Consider the following 23986-nt stretch of genomic DNA (forward strand, 5'->3'; position numbering starts at 1 on the left):
CTTTCCGGTTAGCCACTGAATTGCTGAAAAGGGTACACAGATTCCCAGGCTGCATGCGGCAGATGCTGAAGGACCTGGAAGCCCAAGTCAGTAATTACGTTGTGATGCAATCTAGTTGTTTTAGAGCTGAGACACCGGAAGTCTCCATCCCGCCACCTGACAGCTTGTAGACTGGGAGTGTCCCGCTGTTGCGATAATTCTTGTTAGGTGACCATGGCTGCTTCTACCAGCCAACCTTGTTAGGAGTTACACATTCAAACAATGTCAATGGGTTTTTTTTCCCAGCATCCATCATGGTAGACATGTGTTTTGAGGGGAAGTTGCTTATTTAAGTAGATTAAAAAATCGCTGTCTTCATTGTAAGAATGAACAGATGCAATTTTGTGTGGACCTAAGATGTATAAAGCTTAAAGGAATCGAAAAAGAATACATGATGTTATTGCCATTGAACCTATACAGGCTGGGGAGCCCAAGGAAGCTTCACAGAATAGGGATAGTTTTTAGACGTATAAATCAACAATGCTTTTTAAGAACCAGCTGCTTTGGGATTATGTAAAATGATTTTTTCCAGAAGTACTCATTTATTTTTATCAGCCCACATCAGGGATAACAGGTTGAATTTTAGCAAGAAGCAAGCAGGTAAAGTAACAAAGTCCAGTGGGGTTTTATTGCCTTGTGGTGGAGACCAAGTGCAGGGTGCTACTCAGATCTAGCTGATTGTCCCCAGATAGGAAAAGGGCCTAGTGTTGACAAAGCTTCCAGATTTTTTATAAGAAAATCTGAATTCATGAACTGAAAAGAACATAGCTAAACATGGCAAAACTACTGGGTTGCAAGCCCTGGTCTAAATAAATACTCTGTAGTATGAATCACAGAGGATGATCCATTTATTTGAATTTAATTTTGTTCACAGTCCAATGTTTATTTCATGTCCATATAATATTAGTCTCTGTAGAAGACACTGAAAAGCTATAAGGCATAGACTCTGGTCCATAAAACTACACTGTAGCTGTCGATATGAACTAGTAAACATTAGATTTTCCATAGAATCTACATTTTGTATTATTTTTTTCTAGCATAAATATAGTGTATGCTTTCAAAAAGTTCTGACATAAAACTATATGATATAGAAAAATTCTGTCATCATTTTTCTTACCCCCCCACCCTGTCTACACCAGAAACAATCAGTGAAAAACAGCTTGACGTGTATCATTTCAGACTTTTAAAAAAGACCATAGGTGTAATATGTATTATGAAATAAGACATATCATATAAAATAAAGGTCATACTATATATATATAGTTCCATAACTTGTTTTTTAAAATCAATTCTCTATCCTAACTGCTTATATTGTTGAAGTTTTAAAATAAAACATCTTAAGCTAATAACAACTATGATGAATTATTGAAAATTAAAAACACCTCGGTGGCTACATTGAGCCAAATTATTATTATAAGAAGAAGCTATTATTATCATGAGAGTATGGATATTGCAAACGGTAGACACTTGAAATTTTGACTCAAGAATGGTCCATTCAAAAGAAGTGTTTGGTCTTTTTTTTTTTTTTTTAAGTCTTAGAGCAATTCTAGAAGTAATGTGGAAAGTGGAGAGAGATCAATCACTCTGTAATGGGAATGGGCCAGACAGATTACCCCGTCTAAAGGTCTCAGTGGGAGAGGATCTTGAGCTTCCAAGTGCAGCAGAGACCCTCCCATTCAGAAGTTAGGACCCATCCTTAAAGACTTCTAGGAGAGGGCCTTGTCCTTGCTGTTTGCTATGGGAGGTTTTAAAATAATACAGTCCTCCAGTTGCGTGTCAGCGCCCACAGCATTGCATTAAGACTCCTCCAAGTGATTTGCACTTTAGGATGTCCCTGTGAGTGAAGGAAGGAGTCTGCCTCTGAAAACTGAGGTTACGCTGGCACTGGGGAAGTCAACTGGACAAGAGGAAAGGACACAGAACAGGGAAAATCAGATCCAGAGCTCAGTTTAAAAGCTTGTTCAGAGAAATCACAGACAGATGGTTCATTAGGTAGAATGGAGAAGTGGTTGCTGTCCTGATCCTCAAGGAGTTTGAGGAGAACGGTGCCCCCCCCCTTTGCTGGCAACATGCCTTCGCTCAGTTTGGGGAGCCCTTTGAGTACAATGCCGAGCTGCATTTTTAGAATCCCAGGTATGTCTCTATTAAGAACGCAGGATTGTTTTTATTTTTTCACAGTATTCATGTGATTCAAGATTGTATTTATTTAGCATCCAGACACTTTATGCTATATTTTTAGGTTTTTTTCCTTGAAAGCATAAAAGCTGAAAAAAGGAAGTAGCCTTGCCATACACAAGGGATTACACTGTACTGAATGAGCAAGCTGTAGAAGCCATACACTTCTAATTCTAGTCTAAAAGTTTTCAGGCTCAACTGGTATACAGGGCTACAGGTTTGCATCGTGAGAATGGGGCCCTAATATTTTGTCTTTAGATGCTTTATTTATTTTTTTAATCTCCTTTTTGACCCATGCCCTACAGGTAAGGTGAGCATACTCTCTGGTGAGTAAGGACCGTCCCAGTTCACATCTGTTGTCCTGGAGAAGTTATTAATAGCTCCCCCTTCTTATTTGCAAAGTATCCTGAGTGGACAATTAATTATATGGTCAGCAGATCTATAAGAAACATGTAATAGAGTAATATTTAAAATCAGAACCACCAAAAACATAACTTAGTGTGTCAAGACAAGACCAAGCACTGAAACTAGAAGGTGTACCCTCAGGCCACTGGGCTCCAGACTTGATATTTTATGTTCTAAATTTGGCCCTGAGCTTCCTGGTGATTGGAACAACATGGTTTATAGAATTATTACAGTCCATCAAAATAAAAGTCACCCTAGTTCTTTAGGAAAGACAAAGCATTTCCCTCTTCTAGTGCTTCTATTTTGCTTTTAAATTAATAGATAGGTTAAATTAAAAAATAAACTGATAGAGTTGAGAAAAAGACAAGATCCTAAACTAGATATTTCCCACTTAAGCTTTCATGTAGCAACTGCTTGTGAAATCTTATGTAAAAGAGAATAGACGTATGCTTATTTCATCTAAGAAATCCAGTCTCCCAATTGGGCTGTAAAGAATTGCAGCAAAGGTTTTTGGGGCACTGAGTTGGATGAACTTATTTCAAAAGGTCAAGAATTGGTTATTGCGGGAGAACCATTAACTAAGGAATGAGTAAAGAGATCCAGTCCCATAGACTGCCCCATTGGGAAGGATCATTAATGATTACTAGTACAGCTCCCCAGCCCATCCCATCTAATCCTTGAATAGACTTTCAGCATCCTCTGCCATTGGTCATTTGACCCCTTCTTAATGCCCTCCAAGCCTAAGAAACGCACCACCTTCTGGCGCTGCCTATAGTGTCATTATAAATTTCTTCCTAGGTTCGCCCTAAACTGCCTGCCCTAATTCATTGTAAGTAAACAAAGAAGTTGAGATTTCTATTCAAACTCATTTGCAGGCCAAAGTTTAGCTTTCCTTGAGGGTAGAATGCACCTGTGACGATCTTTGCAAAAATTCCTTCCTCCCTTTGGCCACGCAGCATCACGAATTCTCGTTGTGTGTGTTAATGGGGATGTTGTATGATATGTACTTTAAAGATAGATTCATCTTGGCCGTGCTGAATATAGTTACTTTCATAGTAATTAATCTAGCGATTTCCTTAAGTTCTTTCCATCTCTATTTGACGTGAAATATTTTAAAAGGATCTTAATATTTGGAAAATGTGGTCAATATTATTTTTTGAAGCTGCCTTTCCTATAATTTTCAGTATTTGTCTACATGGAAAATACTCCTATCCAGCTAAATTATTAAATTATAACATGAATTTTTTCTGGGCTGAAAGGTAAGTCCAGTTGGCTAAAGCCTTCCCCCATTACATGGTACATGCAAATCAGGGAGAGACTGCACTGTCTAGGAGATGAGGAAGGCCGTATGTTTCCAAAGGGCAAATTTATGTTTTTAATAAAATATAATCTGCCTTTACATAAAAAGCAAACAAAGTCACAGAACAAGTTTTTGTTTTTGTTTTTGTTTTTGAGGAAGATTAGCCCTGAACTAACTACTGCCAATTCTTCTCTTTTTGCTGAGGAAGACTGGCCCTGAGCTAACATCCGTGCCCATCTTCCTCTACTTTATATGTGGGACGCCTGCCACAGCATGGCTTGCCAAGTAGTGCCATGTCCACACCCGGGATCTGAACCGGTGAACCCCAGGCTGCCAAAGCAGAACATGCAAACTTAACTGCTGCGCCCCCAGGCCGGCCCCTCAGAACAAGCTTTGATATGGAAAGAATTGTGTCTCCAGAGAGGCAGCATGGGAGAGGGGCCAGATCGTGAGCTCTGGGTCAGGGAGAGCTGCTTGGTCCCTCAGCCAGCTCTTCTCACGTAATGGGCATGTGACCTTGCCAGGTGACTTAACGTTTCTGAACTCAGTTCAAACAAGGCTTCAGAAACAAGGACGCCACTCCCTACCTCTCAGCATGGCTGTGCGCCCTCGTAGAAAGTGGCCCGGTGCCTATGCGCAAGAGTAGCTCAGAGGTCAGCAAACTTACCGTAAAGGAATGTTTTTCCATAAAGGAATATTTTTCTGTTAATATTTTAGACTTTGCGGATCATAGGATCTCTGCCCTAACTATTCAAACTTGCCAGGATAGTGAGAAACATACGTAGAGCATATGAGGATATGTGAAGAATGACTGTGGCTATGTGCTAATAAATCTTTATTCATGGACGCCGAAATTTGAGTTGCATGTAATTCTTATGTGTCTTGAAATATTCTTTTTATTTTTTCTTAATTACTTTAAAATGTAAAAATTATTCTTATTCCATGGCCACGTAAAAACAGGCAGCAGGCAGGATTTGGCCCTTGGGCTATAGTTTGCAGACCCTTGTAATAGCTAACCATTTGCTGTGTGGCAGGCTTTGTTCGAGTGCTTTGGATATATTAGCTCAGTTAACCCTCACTCAACCCTGTTAGCATCATCTCCCTTGTGCAGATAGGGACACTGAGGCTTAGAGAGATTAAGCAACTTGCTTAAAATTGCACTGCTATTAAGAGGCAGGGCTGGAATTCAAACTCCGTTTCCAGAGTCCGTATGTATGACCCTCAGCAATCATGCCTCTCACGTAGAGTTTTTCTATATGTTGTTTATTTAAAAAAATGTTATTTATAAAAATAAGTCACTAAATGCTATTTGCCATTTGATTGTGGTCAAAGCAAGCCAAGGTGGGAACTGTTGCCATCTGAAGGAAGCCACCTACAAGGATGAACTATTTTCAGCTGCTGCATTTGATCCATTTCAGGAATAAGTTAAGACTCGTCCTATAAGAGAACTAAAAGAGAAAAAAGTCAACTTCTAAGAAATTTTATTTTCAAAGTAAAAGGAATATGCGTTACTTTCAGGCAATTATTAAATGATCCAACCACCATGGTTGGGATGTTTAAAAAGATTCCATAAAGATCATTTCAATTTGAGGAAAAATGAAAAGGATCTTCCTTATAGCACATTTAAAACAGACTTTACTTAAACAGCTCTATGAGCCTGATGTATTATTTGTGTGTAATCTGTGATATTTTATGCATGAGACTAGGGTGCCTTGGCACTAAGAGAAGAGCTTGGTATCCAGGAAACCAAAGCTGTATCTCTAAATGGCACCAAAAAAGAAAAAGAAAAGATTCTGGACCATTGCTCCTGGATAATGTAGCAGAAAGAGCACAAAGAAAGAACCTAGGAAGCTTGAATTCCAGTCCTGTCTCTGTTCTGTTATTAGCTCTGTGATCTTGGGCAAAGTACTTACCTTCTCTGAACCTTCTGTCCTTTGGTATGAAAGTACCTCACATGCTCTACCTTTGGGCAAGGTACGAGAGAGTTTGGGCGAGTCAAGTGCACAGTGCAGATATAAAGTGTATGAGCTTACCTGTGTTTAACGGGGAAACAATCAAAGATACTGCTGTGTTATGTGCCGTTTAGCATCCCTAGATGCAGTCTTCTTCAAAATAAACAACAATAAATATTCATTAGTCTCTTTGCTAAGCTCCTCATTTATAGCAACCCTTTCAGGTGCACAGAATCATCTCTGTTTTACGTGTGCAGGACAGAGCTCAGAGAGGCCAGTTAGCTTACACAAAGTTGCCCAGCTTGTAACTGCAAAGCCCATGCTCTTGCCTTACTCTACAAATCTCTGATCAAGGGAGCATGTTTATAACAGTATGAGGGCCAAGTAGCCCTCTCTGAGACGTAGGCACTCTGCAGGAGCATTGAGTCGTGCCTCACAGTGCCAACCACATCATAACTCAGATTTGGTGCTCAGAACAAACTGCTAAATCAGATGAGATTAGATTGATAGTGCTGACATATAAGATCATAGTAGCTAACATTTTCAGGCATCTCCTGTGTGCACTCATTTTAGAGAAGGGGAAAACTGAAGCTCTGGAAGGCTAAGAACTTTGACTAAGGTCACACAGTGAGGATAGGGCCAAAATTGGAACCCACATCCAACCTCAGAGCCTTACCCACTCTGCTAGACTGCCTCTCCTTCTTTATTTTATGGCCATGGATGTATTTCCCATTCCCCCAAGCAAAAACTCTTCTTATGGACCACATTCCTCTGAAAGATTCATTCTAAAGGAGAAAGATGGAAACCTTTCTTTCAGTTTCAGAGATGTCCTAGGGTAGCTGTGAAATCGGAGCTGCCCCAGCCCTGGGTGGGAGAGCCCAGCTTCCTATGATTCTGTGATCTTCCCATTTCCATGATGAATTTGGTGAGCTGTTGACTGCTGGGAGATGTGTTGTATAATTTACTTTCTGGGCCACATCTGGAAAATACTTGGATGGGGTTGTGTGCCGAGATTAAATTTGCACTGTGATGCTTTACAAGGCATACTCCATACCCTTGTTGCACAAAAGTTAATGAAATTTTAACTCTGCTCTCTGCTGCTTCTATTAAGTTAGTCAAAATATGAGTGCATTCCCTTTATCTCGTATTATTTCTAAAACAAAAACAAAAACTCTGGTTGGTGGTGAGCGAGGAGGGAGAGAATGAATGGCACCAGTTTTAGGATGGTTTCCTGTGAGAATATCATGGTACAGACGGTAAACAGGAAGCATTCCGACTATCATCTGTACCTTTCACCTTCTATGTTTTTAAAATTAAAGGACTATGAATGTTTGAGAGAAAGAAGAAAGAAAATGGCCTAATAGATCCCAGGCTTTGTATTTCAAATTTTAAGTTATATCCTCTAACATTTTGCCCTCAAAACAGCCTTACCAGGTAGCACCTTCCCATTTTACAGATCAATGGACTGAGGCTTGCTTAAGTGACTTGCCCAAGGTTGTACACTTAATAATGTTGAAGGCAGAATGCAAACCCAGGTTTCACAGCCCTTGCCCAGTCTTCTGTCATTGGCCACTTCAAATTTGCCTCCCTAGAAGACAGGAAGCCACAGGTGAGAGAGTGAGGTGGGGAGAAATGCATTATAATACAGTGTGTGTGTTCTTTATCTTTTCTCAGGCCAAAAAACGGTGGGAAGTACTGTGTAGGGCGTAGAATGAAATTTAAGTCCTGCAACACAGAGCCATGTCTCAAGCAGAAGCGAGACTTCCGAGATGAACAGTGTGCTCACTTTGACGGGAAACATTTTAACATCAATGGTCTACTTCCAAATGTGCGCTGGGTCCCTAAGTACAGTGGAAGTAAGTGCATCCAGGGAAGGTGGCTGCGGTTGGCAGGACGGCATGGGGTCCAGGCATGAAAGTCACATTGCGTTGTGTTTCTCCTCTCTAGTTTTGATGAAGGACCGGTGCAAGTTGTTCTGTAGGGTGGCAGGGAACACAGCCTACTATCAGCTCCGAGACAGGGTGGTAGATGGAACTCCATGTGGCCAGGACACCAATGATATCTGTGTCCAAGGCCTTTGCCGGGTAAGTCCCAGAGGGCGTTTTCTTCATTGTGTCGTCTTGCTGGCAAGCTGTGGTTTGTGGCTTCCTTGATAAAATACCAGCTGCTGATATCTGTGCACTATCTCCAGGGCAGTGGTTCTCAAAGTGTGGTCCCCAGACCAGCATCAGCATCGCCTGATTCTGATGCATGCAAAGTTTGAGAGCCACTGCCCTAGATTTTTCTTGACATTCTCAGCATCTGTGAGGGTCTGCACAAAACCTCCCCATGAAGATTTATTACAAAAATTTACACACACACACACACACACACACTCACACTCACACTCACACTCTCACTCCTTTACTGTAACCTCAGTGCTTAAGGTTAAACCCCGATCCTTCCTGACAGCAAGTTTTCTAGACTGAATAGCTCTGCTCCAGAAAGATGTCGTGAGGAGGACCTGGCCTCACTCAGATTTCTCTTTCTGATGTCAAGTGTGATAGCTTCTACCTGAGCCATATTCTTGGAAGGGAATCAAGAAGCTTCTGGCAGATGGTAAAGCATCAGAGCAATGATTTCTCCAGGACTTGATAACTTGATACCATTTCACTGTTGTCACCTCAGAAATCATTCCTAACACAGCCAGGCTCTGAGATGATACATGTGTTTCTTGCAGATGGTCCAAGGCAGATTGGAGTTCCTAGTCCGTAGGATTTGATTGAAAGAGTCCCTGAGGGCTTCACCCACTTTCTGACCCAAGCTACAGGGCAGATTTCCTTGTCAGTCCATTCAGTAGCAACACATTGAGTTTCTACTCAAAGACTAGTTCATACAAAGGAACAAAATGGATAAGAATATGAATTCTTTCCTCCTGATCTTCTGGTTGTTGCTGATGTCTTTCTCAGACCTCAGTCTACACTGCCGTATTGGATCAATATGTGAGGAAATTCAGGAGGTCACTTGGGGCCGAAGGCCTCAAACTGGTGGCCTGCAGTCATGCTTTGTCCTCCATTCATAGCCAGTATTTAAACGTAGGAGATTTCATAGAAAATCAAGTTTGCCAGCTTCTCTTGAAAAATTGGGAAACGTCATCACTGGACTCCTATTTCTACGTGACAGCAGTAGCCTGGAGTGGACAACAGCTGCTCCCTGAAGATGGGGCGTGAGGTCTTTAATTGGTTTGGATACTCACCATTCCTTCTTTTATATTTCTGAGGAATATTTTCATTTGCTTCACTTATTCGTAGACTAGTGCTTCTCAAACTTTAACCTGTAGGTGAAGCACCAGAGGATCTTGTTAACATGCCAGAAAATCTACTGTGAGTCAGGAGATGTGGGTGGGGCTGAGATTCTGCAATCCTAATAGCGTCAGGGATGCTCAGGGATGCTGAGTCAACGACCACATTTTCCATAGCAAAGTGATATACAATTTGAGTTCTTAACCCTTGTAAGTTTAAAGAGATTTAACTTTCTTGTCATTTTGAATACACGTCATTCCAAGCAATACATTACTTGCTATTTTATAATCTCCATAATACTTACTATTTATTTCAAATATTTTCTTTTTAAAAGCAAGCTGGATGCGATCATGTTTTAAACTCAAAAGCCCGGAGAGATAAATGTGGGGTTTGTGGTGGCGATAATTCTTCGTGCAAAACAGTGGCTGGGACATTTAATACAGTCCATTATGGTAAGAATTTGTTCCTAAGAACCATGAGAAAGAAAATGGTCAAAGTGTCAAAATTGTTAACCACGTGTGATATGTGAAAGTATTGATGTCAAGTGTAAAATTAGTCTCGTTAAGGTACATTACCCATCTGGCTATAAGGCCCCTAATAGTGAGAATTATATTATATTCCTTTGTTGCCCCCTTTTTATTCCATGCTTTGAGAAAGTGAACTGTGCTGTGGAGAGCTGAATTTCTGCTGAATTCATTTCAGGTTACAATACTGTGGTCCGAATTCCAGCTGGTGCTACCAATATCGATGTGCGGCAGCACAGTTTCTCAGGGAAATCAGAGGATGATAACTACTTAGGTGAGATGGGGTGTCCCCTGCCATTTGTGGGAATTCTGGCTCTCTGGAGCAGTTGGCACGTGCTACTTCCTTCCCCTGTCACACGTGGAGAGCTTTCAGGTGTCATGTATTTTCATAAAAGAAGTTAATCTTGAAATTCATTATTTTATTTCTCCCTCATACATACACCCTCAGAGTATTGATTTAAGAATCATGTAATTATACGAGTCAATATCTGGTGATTTACTCTGGATCATAGAATATAGAAAGGCCCCAAGTCAAATTTTGGAAGTATTCACTTTTAAGTTTAATATAAAATCATTATTCTCTTTTTTAAAAACAAAATCTGTCCTTTGGGTAACTGACTTGCAAATGTTTTATTAGAGGTATTAGTTGATTTAATTTTTATGTTATCAGTTCTAACCGATAGCAGACCACTGGTGGACTTACTCAGTATTTCATTATGCGTGGTCATTCCAAAAGGGTCTGTAGTGGCAATATTTTTCTCTTGTCGTTACTAGAATGGCCCAGACATTACTAGACTGTTAGTAGACATTTGAATTAGAATGTTTATAGACCTTGTCAACGTTACCAGAATGTTGCTTTCTGGATTCTTCCTCCTTCTCTCACCAGGCCCAGGTACATGATTACTTCAGATCTCTTCCTTGTATTTAGACCACAACACACCAGCAACCCTGTGTTCATTTTTAGCAGTTTGCTCAGCTCAGTCCCACTTCAACTTGTCATTCTGTAAACTGCCATAAGTGATATGAAATTTGCCCAGCCATTTTTAATAAGAAGGACATAGGGAGTGAGGTTGTGACTGGAAGGGGTTCAGCTGGTCACCTTGCACAACCAGACTCCTCCTAGCCCTGAAAAGCACATGCCTTGCATTCAGATCTTGAAGAAATCAGGGCAATCTTGCTGGGCAGTCAATTTTTAAAAGAAATGAATATACTTTCTCTCTTACAATGTCCAGACAGGAACTCTACTGATCCATCTGAATCCAGCCTCTGTGGAGGCCTACTCCTTACATTTGGACGTATTGAGCTAGTAAATGAGTATTTATGGAGTCAAATTAGAACCTGTATCTGTACTTTGGAATGTCTGTGTGAACTCTTTCATGGATAGACAATGATCTTTTAGCCAAGCATGCTAGTCAAGTACAATATTCATACGTGGACTCCATTACAGCATTTTCTGCAGTATGTCATCATTCATTCATTTACTTATTTAGTATGTGCCAGGCACTGTTCTGGGCACAATGAGTAAACGTAACAAAAAATAAAAATAAACAAAAATTGCTATCTTTTTGGAACTTGCTTTTTAGTGGGAGTAGATGGACAATAACTTAATCGATAAGCAAACTATATACTGTTAGAAGGTGGTAAGTGCTGTTAGAAAATAGGGCAACATAAGGGAAATGGTGATACCAAGGGTGGGCTGGGAACAGTGGAGTTGAAGTGTTTGAAATGAAGGAAATGATAAGTGATACCTAGGGGAAGAGCATTCCAGGTAGAGGGAACAGCTGGTGCAAAATCCTTGAAGGAGGAACTTGTCTGGATCGTTCTAAGAATAGAGGGAGGCCAGTGTCTGGAGCTCCCTCAGCACAGAAGAGAGTCCTATGAGGTTAAATAGGTGTGAGGACTAGATCATAGAGGGCTGTCTAGCCAGTGAAAGGACTTGTCCTCTGAGAGACGTGGGGAGCTACTGGAGGTTTTGAACTGAGGAATGACGTGATCTAATCGTATTTATATTTTCAGAGGAACACTCTGGCTTTTACCTTGAGAATAGATGGTGGGTTAAGTGTACAGGGTAGAAGCAGGCAGACTGGTTAGGAAGTAATTGCAATAATCTATGAGAGAGATACTGGTGGCTTGGCCTCCAGTGAGAACAGTGGAGGTGGTGGTACGTGGTCCAATTCTGGATGTCTTTCGAAGGTGGAGGCATCATAATTTGTTGATGGATTGAATATGGTATGTGAGAGAAAGGAAGGAGTCAAAAGTGACTCCAAGGTTTTGACCTGAGCAACTGAAAGGATGGAGTTGCCATCAACTGAGATGACAATTTGTTTCTTACGTATCCACATGACCACTAGTTCAGAGGCTGTCTTCATATCTTTAGCTGCTCATATAAAGTCTCCACATACATGTGCTAAGTAAATGAAAGCTGAATTATTGAACAACCCTTGCTCGTGCTGTCTTTATTGAGGACCTACTATGTGCTTAATGGGGGATGAGTAAAGTCTTACTTGGAATCAATTACTCAGTGGCTGCATCAGCTTTTTCCCACTCTAAATATCCAAATGAGTGGTGACTTTATAATTAACAAAGTTCTTGGGGACTATTTTCAAATTATTTTTTGAGAAGCCCACATTTCTCGTTCCACCACTGTGCAGAATGAGTCAAGCATTTTTCTTCATGCACTGGGTTATAAATTTGAGCATGTGAGTGCGGTGGCCTTACTACTTCCTAATTAAATCCAGCGGCATTGCATGCAGCTTCCTTTATTAATTAATTTCCTGAGAGCCCAAAGTGGTGTTGAGCTGTTCCTTTCTTCTCCTTGAAAAGGAGAAGGATTCTTCTGTATTCTTCTCCTTTTTGAAAAAATAATCTTCCAAGTAGTGACCTCAGTTCACTTCAGCCTCATCAACCTGGATCCGGCACCTGAATTGGGGACAGCCTCCTGATAACCTTTTATTCCTCACTGGAGGTTTCTTAATCTCCTTGTAAAGAATGAAAGCAAAATTAAAGAAGATTTGTCACCTGGGACAGGCAGTCTGAGGCAGTCATTGCCCTTTAATGGAATCTTTTGGTAAAAGTCACCTGTTGGCCACAGAACATCTCTCTGGAGCACATGAAAAGTGTGCAAACATAGATGGCAAGTCACAGTTCACTGAGTGTGAAAGTCAAGACCTCAGAGCCTTTGAACCTTACGGTGGTTTCTTAACAAGTTAGGAAGAATATGATGTTGTCATCAAATCTGGCGTGTGTAAATGTTTACTCTTGGCTTGAAGGAAGGTGCAGCAAATGCTCTAAGGAGGTTTTAAAACCCACAGTTGAGTCTTGCTGGAGTCCACTCACAGCTGTTCGGTTGCTAAGCGATCTTCATCCTCATCCCTCACATTTTTTTAAAGGTCAGTCAAGCCATACTCTTTCCGCATGTCTTGGTGAGGGAGCAATTTCCAGGAGAGAGGGTCTTTGTAGCAACCCTGCTCTGATGGGTGAAATGGGAGGAAAACCAACCCAGGAAATTAGCTCCCTAATCGCATTAGTGGGAGGTTGGGCAGTGGACTGTTGTTTTCAGGAAACTATTTGTTTCACAAGGTACCGAAGCAGAAAGTCTCCCTGTCAAAGGTCATCCTTTCACATAGACCCCTCCCTCCTGTTGGGTTAAAGCCAAGTTGCACCCAGTGCCGTGATGTTCATATTTCTTTAGGAGAAAAACGAGCCATTTCTGTGATACTTATTTGTCTCCAGTACACTTAAAACTTGATTAATTGTGCCAATGGGAAGACAGGAATCGATTCAGTTCAAGATAAAGCAGGAACTTCATTTCACCTGATGACTCCTATCTCATTCTCTACTCACCATCTCCCGGGATAAAAAGCATGCAGTGAAGGGTGAAATGGCCAGATGGGCATAAGCATGAGAAGAAGGCTGGAGACATTAGGAAGGAGCCCCAGAATTAACGTAGAATAGATGATTGCTCTTTGAATATGAACAAAACTGGATTATTGTTTAATTTACAGCACTGGCCTCGTGACATCTCATTTCCCCTCTTTACGTGAAACATCAGCTGGGTAGCTAGCATGCAACTTCACTTCAAAGAACTGGGTGATTTTGTTGGCAGCACAGCCTGCCATCACCGTGGATGCCTGAGGTGCCACGGAAACAACCTTGTCTCCAATCAGTGACCCATTGAAACTCCTGCATCTTGCGTGACTGATGGGTCTCCCACTGTAGGAGTTGCAGAGGAGACGAAATTATCAGAGGTTGACACTGACAGGGAGGCAGTCATTTGGCTGGAAGCGCTCTGTTCTCCTTGTCATGAATGTCAGGTTCAATCAGTCGCTCATTCTTTCAACACCATTTGATTGAGCACCTACTATGCACTGGGATCTTTCTTGGGCTTATAAAAGTGCATTTTTAAATGGTCACTTTACTAAAGGGGCTCATGCAGGCTAGCAAACAAACAACTTAAGTTTTTAAAAACCTGTAGCTAAACATAGTTGGTTTCTATCTGTACATAAAAGAAAGAATGCATAAATTCGTTCACTCATTTAACTGACGTTTGTTGACTTCCTTCTTGGAAAACTTGAGTGGTTGACAGGCTTTGGGGACAGACTTTTGTGATTAGAAGTTATCTGTCCAAGTGACTTGGGAAAGTATTTTAATAAATTTAAGTCATGCTTTTCTCATCCATAAATTAGGCATCTGTAAAGGTATGATAAGAAGACAGTGCATATGAAGGCATTATGATTTGCCAGGAATGAAAGCCTATATGTACTATCATGTTTAATGTTCATAACAATCCTATGAGAAACCCATTATACAGAGGAAGAAACTGAGGCTTAGAGAGGTTAAGTAACTTACCCAAGCTGATACAAACAGAAAGTGGAAAGAGAATCCTTATTGGTCTGACTTCAGACCCTACATCTTTAACTGCTTCAATTTCCTGCCTCCACATAGAAAAGTGTATGGCTGACCTACATGGGGATATACATGGCTAGAAATTGAGGTTTATTGGTGGGAGTGAATGGTGAGACTGGAAGATACGTCAGAATAAGATTTGTAATGATACAGGAAGGTTATGCTAAGGAGTTTGAACTAAATTCTGTAGTAGTAGGGATTGTCAAAGGATTTTGAGCCAAGAAGAAGAAACCAAGATTTTGGAGAGTTTATTATCTTTTTAAACACTTTTTCCCTATGTCACTGCCTTCTTCCCTACCATTTCAAATGAAGACATCTTATTCTTCCCTCAGGACCAAATGAGGCTTCCATGGGTAGGAATTCTAGTAAGTGAAGTGCTGGATTAGGGATAGGAATTCAATGCAGTTAATTCCTGATCCTGCAAAGAATACTCCTTGCATCAGGACAGAGTCCAACTGAATGAACTCTGTAAGATTCCCATGTCCGAGAAAACAAGGGCACTGCTGCTACTGAGCCACAGAGAACACTGAGAGCTTCATCTCAGCCCTCTGTAATCTCTGCATGGGGGTACGACACTTACTTCCCTAAATCCTCCAAACCTCTTCTATATACACATTGCTTCTGGCCTGCATGGGGGAAGACAGCGCATCACCTGAATCAATGAAAGACAGCTGAGCATCTGGCAAATACCTAGGACCTCTTGGCGGTTCCCCACCCCACAGCCAAGACATATGTCATTAAAATGATGCTGAGACACGATGCTACCCATGAATCCTGCTCTGCATAGTTTCTTGGGCAGCTGGTACCAATTGATTGACACTGGTGCCTGGGATTAAGTGTATTTACTATCCATGAGTTGAATTTCCAAGTTCCCTTTATTCACCTAAAAACATGACTTGTGCATTTCAAGGGTTCTCTTCCTGCTGAGATTTGCCAATCATGCATAACTTACAAAAGGTGAGGAGCTTTTTTCTATTTTGTTCTGGGCCCAAATGTTTAATAGCTATGATTTTTTGAGTGTCTGTTTCATGTCAAGCCCGATGCTCAGAAGGATTCATTATTCAAGGAGAGATGGTACTGAAAAAAAAAATGGTACCTAAAATAAAACCAAAATTTTATAATAGATACTGGGGGGGTGGGGGGCGAAGAAATGATTGGGATTTTATCTTGAGAAATTAGTGAGAAAGTATGAAAATAAATTTATTTTTTCTTATATTCAACAAAATTATGCTTTAATTTCAATCATGCCTGGGTTTTCAGAATGGAGAATAAAGCAACTGATAAATATTTTTGCCTAAGTTTTCCAGTCAAGTCATGTGATAGCAGAGCAGTATATTGTTAGTACATTAAAGTTTGAATTTAACAGTAAACTCTGAAAGGGAGTCATTTTTATAAAAGCTTTCTGGAGCTTTATTCACTTTCTCAAAAGTCTCTCTTTACACTTTGATAAATAAATTATTCTTTCTGAAACAGCTGTCATTTTATCTTGCTTGTCAATTTTCTCAAGTCTCTAACTGGTCTAACACTGTCAGGTTCTCAGTTGGCCAATATTTTGGTGCTTGACTCAGGCAGTTCTTCAACATTACATACTTTTTCAGTTCACTGATTATTTTGTCTTTTTCAAGATCTGCAGTAGATTCATTCATTCTTCCAAAAAAAAGTATTTAATGAGCATCTACCATGTATTCTTTCAGAAGCAGGGATGTAACCGTGAAGAAATCAGTCCAAAAAATCCTTGCGCTCATGGAGCTTACATTCTTGTTTGGGGAGAGAGAGCCCAAACAAAGTGCTATGGAGGAAAATTAGGTGGGAAAGGTGGGAAATGGGATGGGAAGTATGGGATCTGTGCTGGCTTTGGGAGGGAGTTGCAGTTTTAAAAAGAACTGTCTGGTTAGGTGTGTTAAGCATCTTTTACTGTTTAACAAATTGTCATGAGACATAGTGGCTTAGAGCAACAAACATATACTATTTCCCTGTTGTTGTGTGTTAGGAATTTGGAAACAGCATAGTTGGGTGTTTCTGGCTTGAGATCTCTCATGAGGTGGCAGTTAAGACTTCAGTTAGGGCTGTGATTGCATCTGAAAGTTTGACTGGAGCTGGTGGATCCACATCCTAGATGCCTCACTCTGATGCTGCTGGCAAAAGGCTTCAGTTCTTCACTGCTGTTTGCAGGAGGCCCCTCAATGGGGCTGCTGGGGTATCCTTACAGTGTGGCTGTTGGCTTCTCCCAAAACCAGAGATTCAAGGAGGAGCAAGGTGGAGCCACAATGTCTTTGAGCTGGTCTTGGAAGTCACACTCGGTCATTTCCACAATATCCTAGTTATTACAGTTACTGATATTTAACATGGGAGGGGGTGACACAGGGCGTGACTACCAGGAAGCAACAATTGTTGGCACCATGTTGGAGGCTGGCTACCGGAGTGGGCCTCAATGGAAAAATGACCTTGGAGCATCATATTGGCCATGGATTTTCAGATTTCAACATCTGTCAAAGAAAGAAGACTAACAAGGATTTAATAGGCTCAGCTAAATCTAATATAAAGTAGAGAGGGATATTTGTGTGGGAACCAATTTTCTAAGTGTTCAGTTAATTAGTATATATTTTCAGATCATAACACTTCGGCTTCCATCTGTAACTGTGGGCCCTGTATAACAAAACCGAGGCTAATTAGGACCCTTGTGTTGTATTTCACTTAATTTTCACAGGCACCACGAGGGGTAGGTGCTTTTATCTCCATTTTAGAGATAAAGAAATGGAGACTGAGAGAAGGAAAGTGATTTCTCAAGGCCACATAGCTGGCAAGTGACAAAACTAGGATTTGAGTCCATGCATGTCTGGCTGAAAAGTCCACATTCTTTGCACTCTGACACTCTGCCTATCAAAGTGTTATTTCATGTTTCAAATAGCAGGTCATTGGCAACAAATCAGCGAATTCTCTTTTCTCATCTACAGCTTTATCAAGCAGTAAAGGTGAATTCTTGCTAAATGGTGACTTCGTTGTCACAATGTCCAAAAGGGAAATCCGTGTTGGGAATGCTGTGATAGAGTACAGCGGGTCCGACAACGTAGTAGAAAGAATAAACTCCACAGACCGAATTGAACAAGAACTTTTGCTTCAGGTAAAAACTTGGCCATGAGCCCACGACCCTTTTCTTCCACTTGGAGTCACCAGACTGGCAAACATCCTCTCCGTTTTGTCTGCACCTCCCAGGTGTTGTCGGTGGGAAAGTTGTACAACCCCGATGTGCGCTATTCTTTCAATATTCCAATTGAAGACAAACCCCAGCAGTTTTACTGGAACAGTCATGGGCCCTGGCAAGCATGCAGCAAACCCTGCCAAGGTATCTGCTTTTAGGTTGAATTTTGGGGATCTGAGGTTTTCTTTTTGTTTTTGTTTGTTTTTCCAGTTTTATTGAGATATAATTGACATGTAACATTAAGGTATACAACATAATGATTTTATGTATTGCAAAATGATTACCACAATAAGTTTAGTTATCATTCATCACTACGCATAGTTACAAATTATTTTCTTCTTGTGATGAGAACTTTTAAGCTCTGTTCTCTTAGCACCTTTCAAATATACAATACAGTATTGTTAACTGTAATCACCATGCTGTACATTGCACCTCCAGAACTTATTTATCTTATAACTGGAAGTTTGTACCCTGACCACTTCCACCCATTTTGCCTACCTCCCCACCCCCTGCCTCTGGAAACCACCAGTCTGTTCTCTGTTTCCATGAGTTTGGCTTTCTTTTTAGATTTCACATATAAGTGAGATCATATACTACTTGTCTTTCTCTATCTGACTTATTTCACTTTGAGTTATTTTTTTTTTAAAAAAAGGAATTGAGGTGTTTTTAATTTTTTTTTTTTTAAAGAAATAGCCAAATACTTGCAGTGAATAAACCGTTCTATCTGGATGCATTCGCTGATCTCCTTTCTCTGAGTCTGTCTGTCACTTTTGGCTGGCAGGTTGAGATGTTTAAGAGATTCAGGGTGTGTTAGGTTTCCTCATCCTAAGTGGTTTACACACGTGTGTAAAGCCACATAAAATCAGCTCTGCCATTTTGATTTTCCAGAGACGTAGATTTAGTAGTCGTCTTATATGTTATTTATTTTGTTTCCTTCCGCCTAACTTAGGAGGTTGGCAAACTATAACCAGTGGGTCAAATACAGTCCGCTGCCTGCTTTTATAAATAAAGTTTGATTGGAACACAACCACACCAATTTTTTTATGTATTATCTCTGAGTGGTTGTTTTTGCCCTATAATGGCAGAGTTGAGTAGTTGTGACAGAGGTCATGTGGTCCACAAAAGCAAAAGTACTTACTATCTACCCCTTTACAGAAAATGTTTGCCAATCCCTGGTCTAAATAGTTTATGGATTAGATTACTTTCTCTGAATAATTTTTTTCCTCCCTGCTTAGGGGAGCGGAAACGAAAACTTGTCTGCACCAGGGAATCTGATCAGCTTACAGTTTCTGATCAAAGATGCGATCGGCTGCCCCAGCCAGGACCCATTACTGAACCTTGCGGCACGGATTGTGACCTGAGGTGAGGCCGGTGTTTCCTCGTGGTCTTTACTGCTGAGTTGTGAGGGTCTTGTAGGAGGTCTCTGCATGTGAGGAGCAGAAAGAGAAGGGGTTGGTCTGTCGTCCCCCTTCCTTGTGTTTCAGTGAAATGAGCATCAGCCAATTTCCCATCCCTCTGAAACTGATTATCTAAGACATATGCCTGCAGATTCCTTGTTCTTCTTCTAAGAATTAAAAATAGCTAACAGAGTACAGCACTTGCCAAAAAAAGTTCTCGTTTGACCCTCACAACTCACTACGTAGGTGTTATTATGATTGAATTGCATCTTCTGCAAAAGATTGGTTTGAAAGTCAACAGAAAAGGGGGAAAATTCATCCCTCAAAATATCTGTAATGTTCTGTATCCACCCAGAGTGTATAAGAACCAGGAGAAGAACTCTTACGCACATGAAAGTTGCAATGCACTAAGGTAGGGTCATAGAAGGAACTAGAAGAAAATCTATATACAGATATCTAGCTATGCAAACAATTCTGTATTTAAGAAAAGTATGAAATCTGAGGCAAGAAATGTTGGATGAGTGGAGAATTCTAAAGCTTTCCCATTTGCCTGCAAGGTTGACTGTGTCGTGTTTGAATATTAGGTAGCCTGGGGGTTGCATTATATAGTCTGCATGTGAGTTAAATGCAGATAAGATGAGTTGGTGCTTTATCCTCCTTTCACAGAAGAGAAATCAGTGTCAAGCAGTATGGGAACTTGTTAAGGTCTCACTATTCATAAGTAGCAAAGTGAATACTGGAGCATTTTGCAGGTTCCACATCACCATGCCAAATTCTGTCAAGTGGTGTTGGCAGCCTGTGGTGCTGGAGTGAAGATTCTGAGGCACTCTCAAGGTTCTGACAGAAAAGAGGAGTGCTGTGATCAGTTAGTAATGTCTGTCAGGGGACTAGAGGAGGAGACATGGCACAAAGGCCACATCTTTGCCAGTCCTGACCTGAAGGCTCTGACTGCAAAGTCCTGGCTCTTTCCACTGCACTACACTTCCTCTCTACAGTGTCACTGACCTGCTTGCTCGTTGGCTTGTTGGAAAGCATTGACAGAAGTCACTGTAGAAAGAAAAAACCCAAGACATTAAAAGGCAGACATTTTTACTAGGCAGTATTAGTTCTTGTTGTAGGTAATGTCCGTATAAAACCACTGCTTCAACCAATTGAGTTAAATTAGAGTTAAAGTTCTTTTCAGAAAAATAATTAGTTAACTAATTGTTGAACTGAATTAATCACTAAAGTTTAGGGGGAAAACATTGAATTGAGGTGGATTCCTTGAGGCACAACCTCAATAAATTGGGAAAGGTGACATTTTCACACTAGCCTTATGTGAAATTATCACTGATAATGATAATATCATATTACTACTAATAATTAGTTAATAGTAATTAATATTAGTAATATTAATTTTATTCGGAGTGGTAACTACTCTGAAAATAATAGAGTCAGTCATTTACTAAGAACTATTTTTAACAGTTATATATTATCCTATTAATAGTCTTGTGTTGGGGCCGGCTCCGTGGCCGAGTGGTTAAGTTCGCGCGCTCCGCTATGGCGGCCCAGGGTTCGGATCCTGGGCGCAGACATGGCACTGCTCGTCAGGCCACGTTGAGGCAGCGTCCCCCAACAACCCACAACTATAAGGACCTGCAACTAAGATATACAACTGTGTACAGGCGGGGTTTGGGGAGATAAAGCAGAAAAAAAAAAAAAAGATCGGCAACAGTTGTTAGCTCAGGTGCCAATCCTTAAAAAAAAAAAAAGGAAGATTGGCAAGAGTTGTTAGTCCACGTGCCAATCTTTAAAAAAGAAAAATAGTCTTGTATTAATGGGATTGTTCTTATATTATCTTATTATCTTATATATGTATATAATCTTATGCTATTAATATAGTTATATTTGTTGTTAGTGCCATCAAGTCGATTCTGACTTCTAGCGACCCTGTGCACAGCAGAGGGAACCCTGCCCAGTCCTTTTGGAGCACCTTCTCACCTTCCAGTGCTGTTATCAGGCAATGTTCCACTGCTATTCATAGGGTTTTCATGGACAATTTTTTCACAAATGGATGGCCAGGTCCTTCCTGGTCTGTCTTGGTCTGGAAGCTCCACTGAAACCTGTTCACCATGGGTGACCCTGGTGGTATTTGAAATATCACTGGTGTTGCTTCCAGCATCACAGCAACACATAGCCACCACTGTGTGGATATATAGGGTATATAGCCTATGTAATTCATGTCCTATTCATTCCTCAAACAACACAATGACTAGAATTATCATTAGCCCCACTTTACAAAGAAGGAAAACAGAGGCTGAGAGAAATAAAGCAAATTGCCCGAGGTCACACAACTCATTAGTGAAGGAGCAGGATTCAAATGGCATCTATCTGACCCTGGAGCCTATACTATTAAACCCTAGGAGAAAGCTGTTTTCATTTTTAATTCAATCCTAATGATGAGTGACGCTCATTGATCCTCTTTCATGTAGCTCTTCTTCCTTTGTGAAAAGAAATAACTCCCAGGAGTTTTTGGCCCCATCTCTGTTCGTACCTTACTTGGACCCTTTAGCGGGCATTTCTCACTGGCTGAATCAGACTGGGCTGGTAGAGTCTCAGGTGATAAATGCAGATATTGTGCAACTCCCACCCATAGTGCTAGGCATGCTCTTATAATCTCAGGGAAGACAAGTTTGTACAAAGCGTTTCGAGGAATAGAACATGACCATAAAAAAATAAAGATTCTTTAAGAACCCTGTTTAAAGTTTACCCAGGGAGCACCAGTTTGGGGGTGGAGATAATGTTTGAACTGTTACTTTGAGAAACTAATATTTTTCACTTCAAACAGAGCTCTAAGTTAAGCCACAATTTAGTTTGTGACGATGCTGGCTGATCTGAGGTTCTCCAAAGTTTCCCCTGCACTGGAAGCCTTCAGGTATAAAACAGAAATCAAGCAAATTTTACAAAGCGAGTGCACTGAAAGGTAGCCTCGAATCCATAAGAGTTTTATGCAGAATTATACAGAAGATCTCAACTGGATTTGTCTTCCAACTTTGTATTATTGGTTTATGTGAAGTTAACACGATACTTGGCTGGAGAATAAAACACCAAGGGTAATAATAATAACAATAATAGTAATAGCTACTTTCCTTGAGGGTCTGCCATGTGTGTTAAATGCTCTGCACGCCTTGCCTCATTTCCTCTTCCTAGTAGCGCTGTGAAATGGATCCTGTTTTCCCCCATTTCACAGATGAGGAAGCTGAGGCTCGATGAGGTTAAGTGACCTGCTGAGGGTCACTTAGCTAATAAGTGTTAGAGCTTGTCTTCATACCCAGATCTTTCTGATTCTGTAACTCATCCTCTGATTTTTATTAAAAATCATTTTGTAATTCTTAGGGAAAGCCAGAGCTTAAAGTCTTTTCATTTCATCTAGTAGGTGTGTCAAAGATGCTATTCTAAATTCCCCATTTAGAGAAAGTCACCTTTTTTTTTATACTTAATTTAAAAAAAAAATACTGAAACTCCACTGAGACCAAAGGAAGATAGCAGCTCAGGGAACAGGCGTGGATGATAATAGTGTCTCCGGCTGATTAAAGAAAAGAAGGAGAAGGAATTATGATCATGTTTTTGGTAGAAATGTCTATGGTAGAAGTGACAGAACTCAGGGGTAAGAATTAAGAAAAAGAGAGAAAAAGGAGTTTAGGATTAGCTTAGAAAGCATCATAACTAGACAGATGCACGCTCACATCTGCAACTAAATAGAAGATTGTGTTTGTCATCATTCAAACTCATATTTTCGTGACTTTTATGGATTATTGGAAAAATAAAGTTGTTCACTGAAAAACATACAAAGACGCAAACTGAGCCCAAAGAAGATGTTCTGTGTTTCTTCTGTCAACCTGACAGTCGATGCAATTGTAATTTGTACTAATTATTGCCGAGTGGCTGTTGGAAAATTGAAAGACTGGAGAGGGGATTGTTAACTGGTCAAACTCTAAAATGGATTTTCCCAAAGTGTGTTAGTGAAACACTAGTTCCGTGAGATGATCCGTGGCAGACCAGTATATTTGAGAAGACGTACTATCTCCTCCCCTAGGTGGAGATTCATAATGCTGATTAAGATTTTGAAGACCCTGAGAAGTTCTGCAAAATAGAAACCTGCTTAAGTCAGGAGTTCCTAAAATTATTTAATGCCACAATGTCCCACACACCCACAGAGACAGACATATTTTTTCCATTTTCACTTTAACAAACACTTTGCTTTTCTGAAGTATAGTAACAAAATACAATTGTTACGTGAAATGAACTGAATGAATTCAGAACACTGAAGTTAAGACGACCTTTCAAGGAGAGAATAAGAACCAGAGGACAGCATTTTGAGAAGAACTTTTCTAAGGCAGTGCTATGACCTTTCCACAGACTTCCAGGTTCTCCCCTCAGATTCTAGGGATTGTGTGAATGTCAGAGAGATTCCACTATACTTTTCCAACCTGAGCTGCTGGTGTATTTTCTTCTGGGGACAGGATACCTTCCTCCCTCATCCAGGATGGAAAATAACCTTTCCACAAGGAAACGGTAATGAAGGCAAAGAGAAGGTAGCCAAGAATCAAAGGGCAGATGAAAGTTCCAGATGCCTCTGTTGAATTGGTCCACGTGTTTGCCTCACTTCCTTAGGGAAGTGAGAGTTTGCCCAAATTTAACTTTGACAGGATGAGATAAAGCATTGTTTTACAACCCCTCATTTAGCATGTTCCGGTTAGAACAAAATCCCCAAAGTACTATGTCACTCTAACGGAAAATCTCGGTAGCCCACTTTACATGCCAAATGTG

General features: G+C 40.6%; 1 protein-coding gene across 2 annotated transcripts in view; it reads left to right on the top strand.

The window, feature by feature from the left end:
• ADAMTS9 (ADAM metallopeptidase with thrombospondin type 1 motif 9) overlaps positions 1–23986 on the top strand; it is a 166166-nt gene that overhangs the window by 48221 nt on the left and 93959 nt on the right. For both annotated transcript variants that reach the window (XM_046672362.1, XM_046672352.1), the window contains exons 13-19: positions 7546–7727; positions 7819–7955; positions 9487–9604; positions 9855–9950; positions 17536–17702; positions 17795–17924; positions 19016–19142. In XM_046672362.1, coding sequence (XP_046528318.1) covers positions 7546–7727; positions 7819–7955; positions 9487–9604; positions 9855–9950; positions 17536–17702; positions 17795–17924; positions 19016–19142 — 957 coding nt within the window. The remainder of the gene's footprint in view (positions 1–7545; positions 7728–7818; positions 7956–9486; positions 9605–9854; positions 9951–17535; positions 17703–17794; positions 17925–19015; positions 19143–23986) is intronic.

This window comes from Equus quagga, chromosome 1, assembly GCF_021613505.1.
Source record: "Equus quagga isolate Etosha38 chromosome 1, UCLA_HA_Equagga_1.0, whole genome shotgun sequence".
Classification (NCBI taxonomy): Eukaryota; Metazoa; Chordata; class Mammalia; order Perissodactyla; family Equidae; genus Equus; species Equus quagga.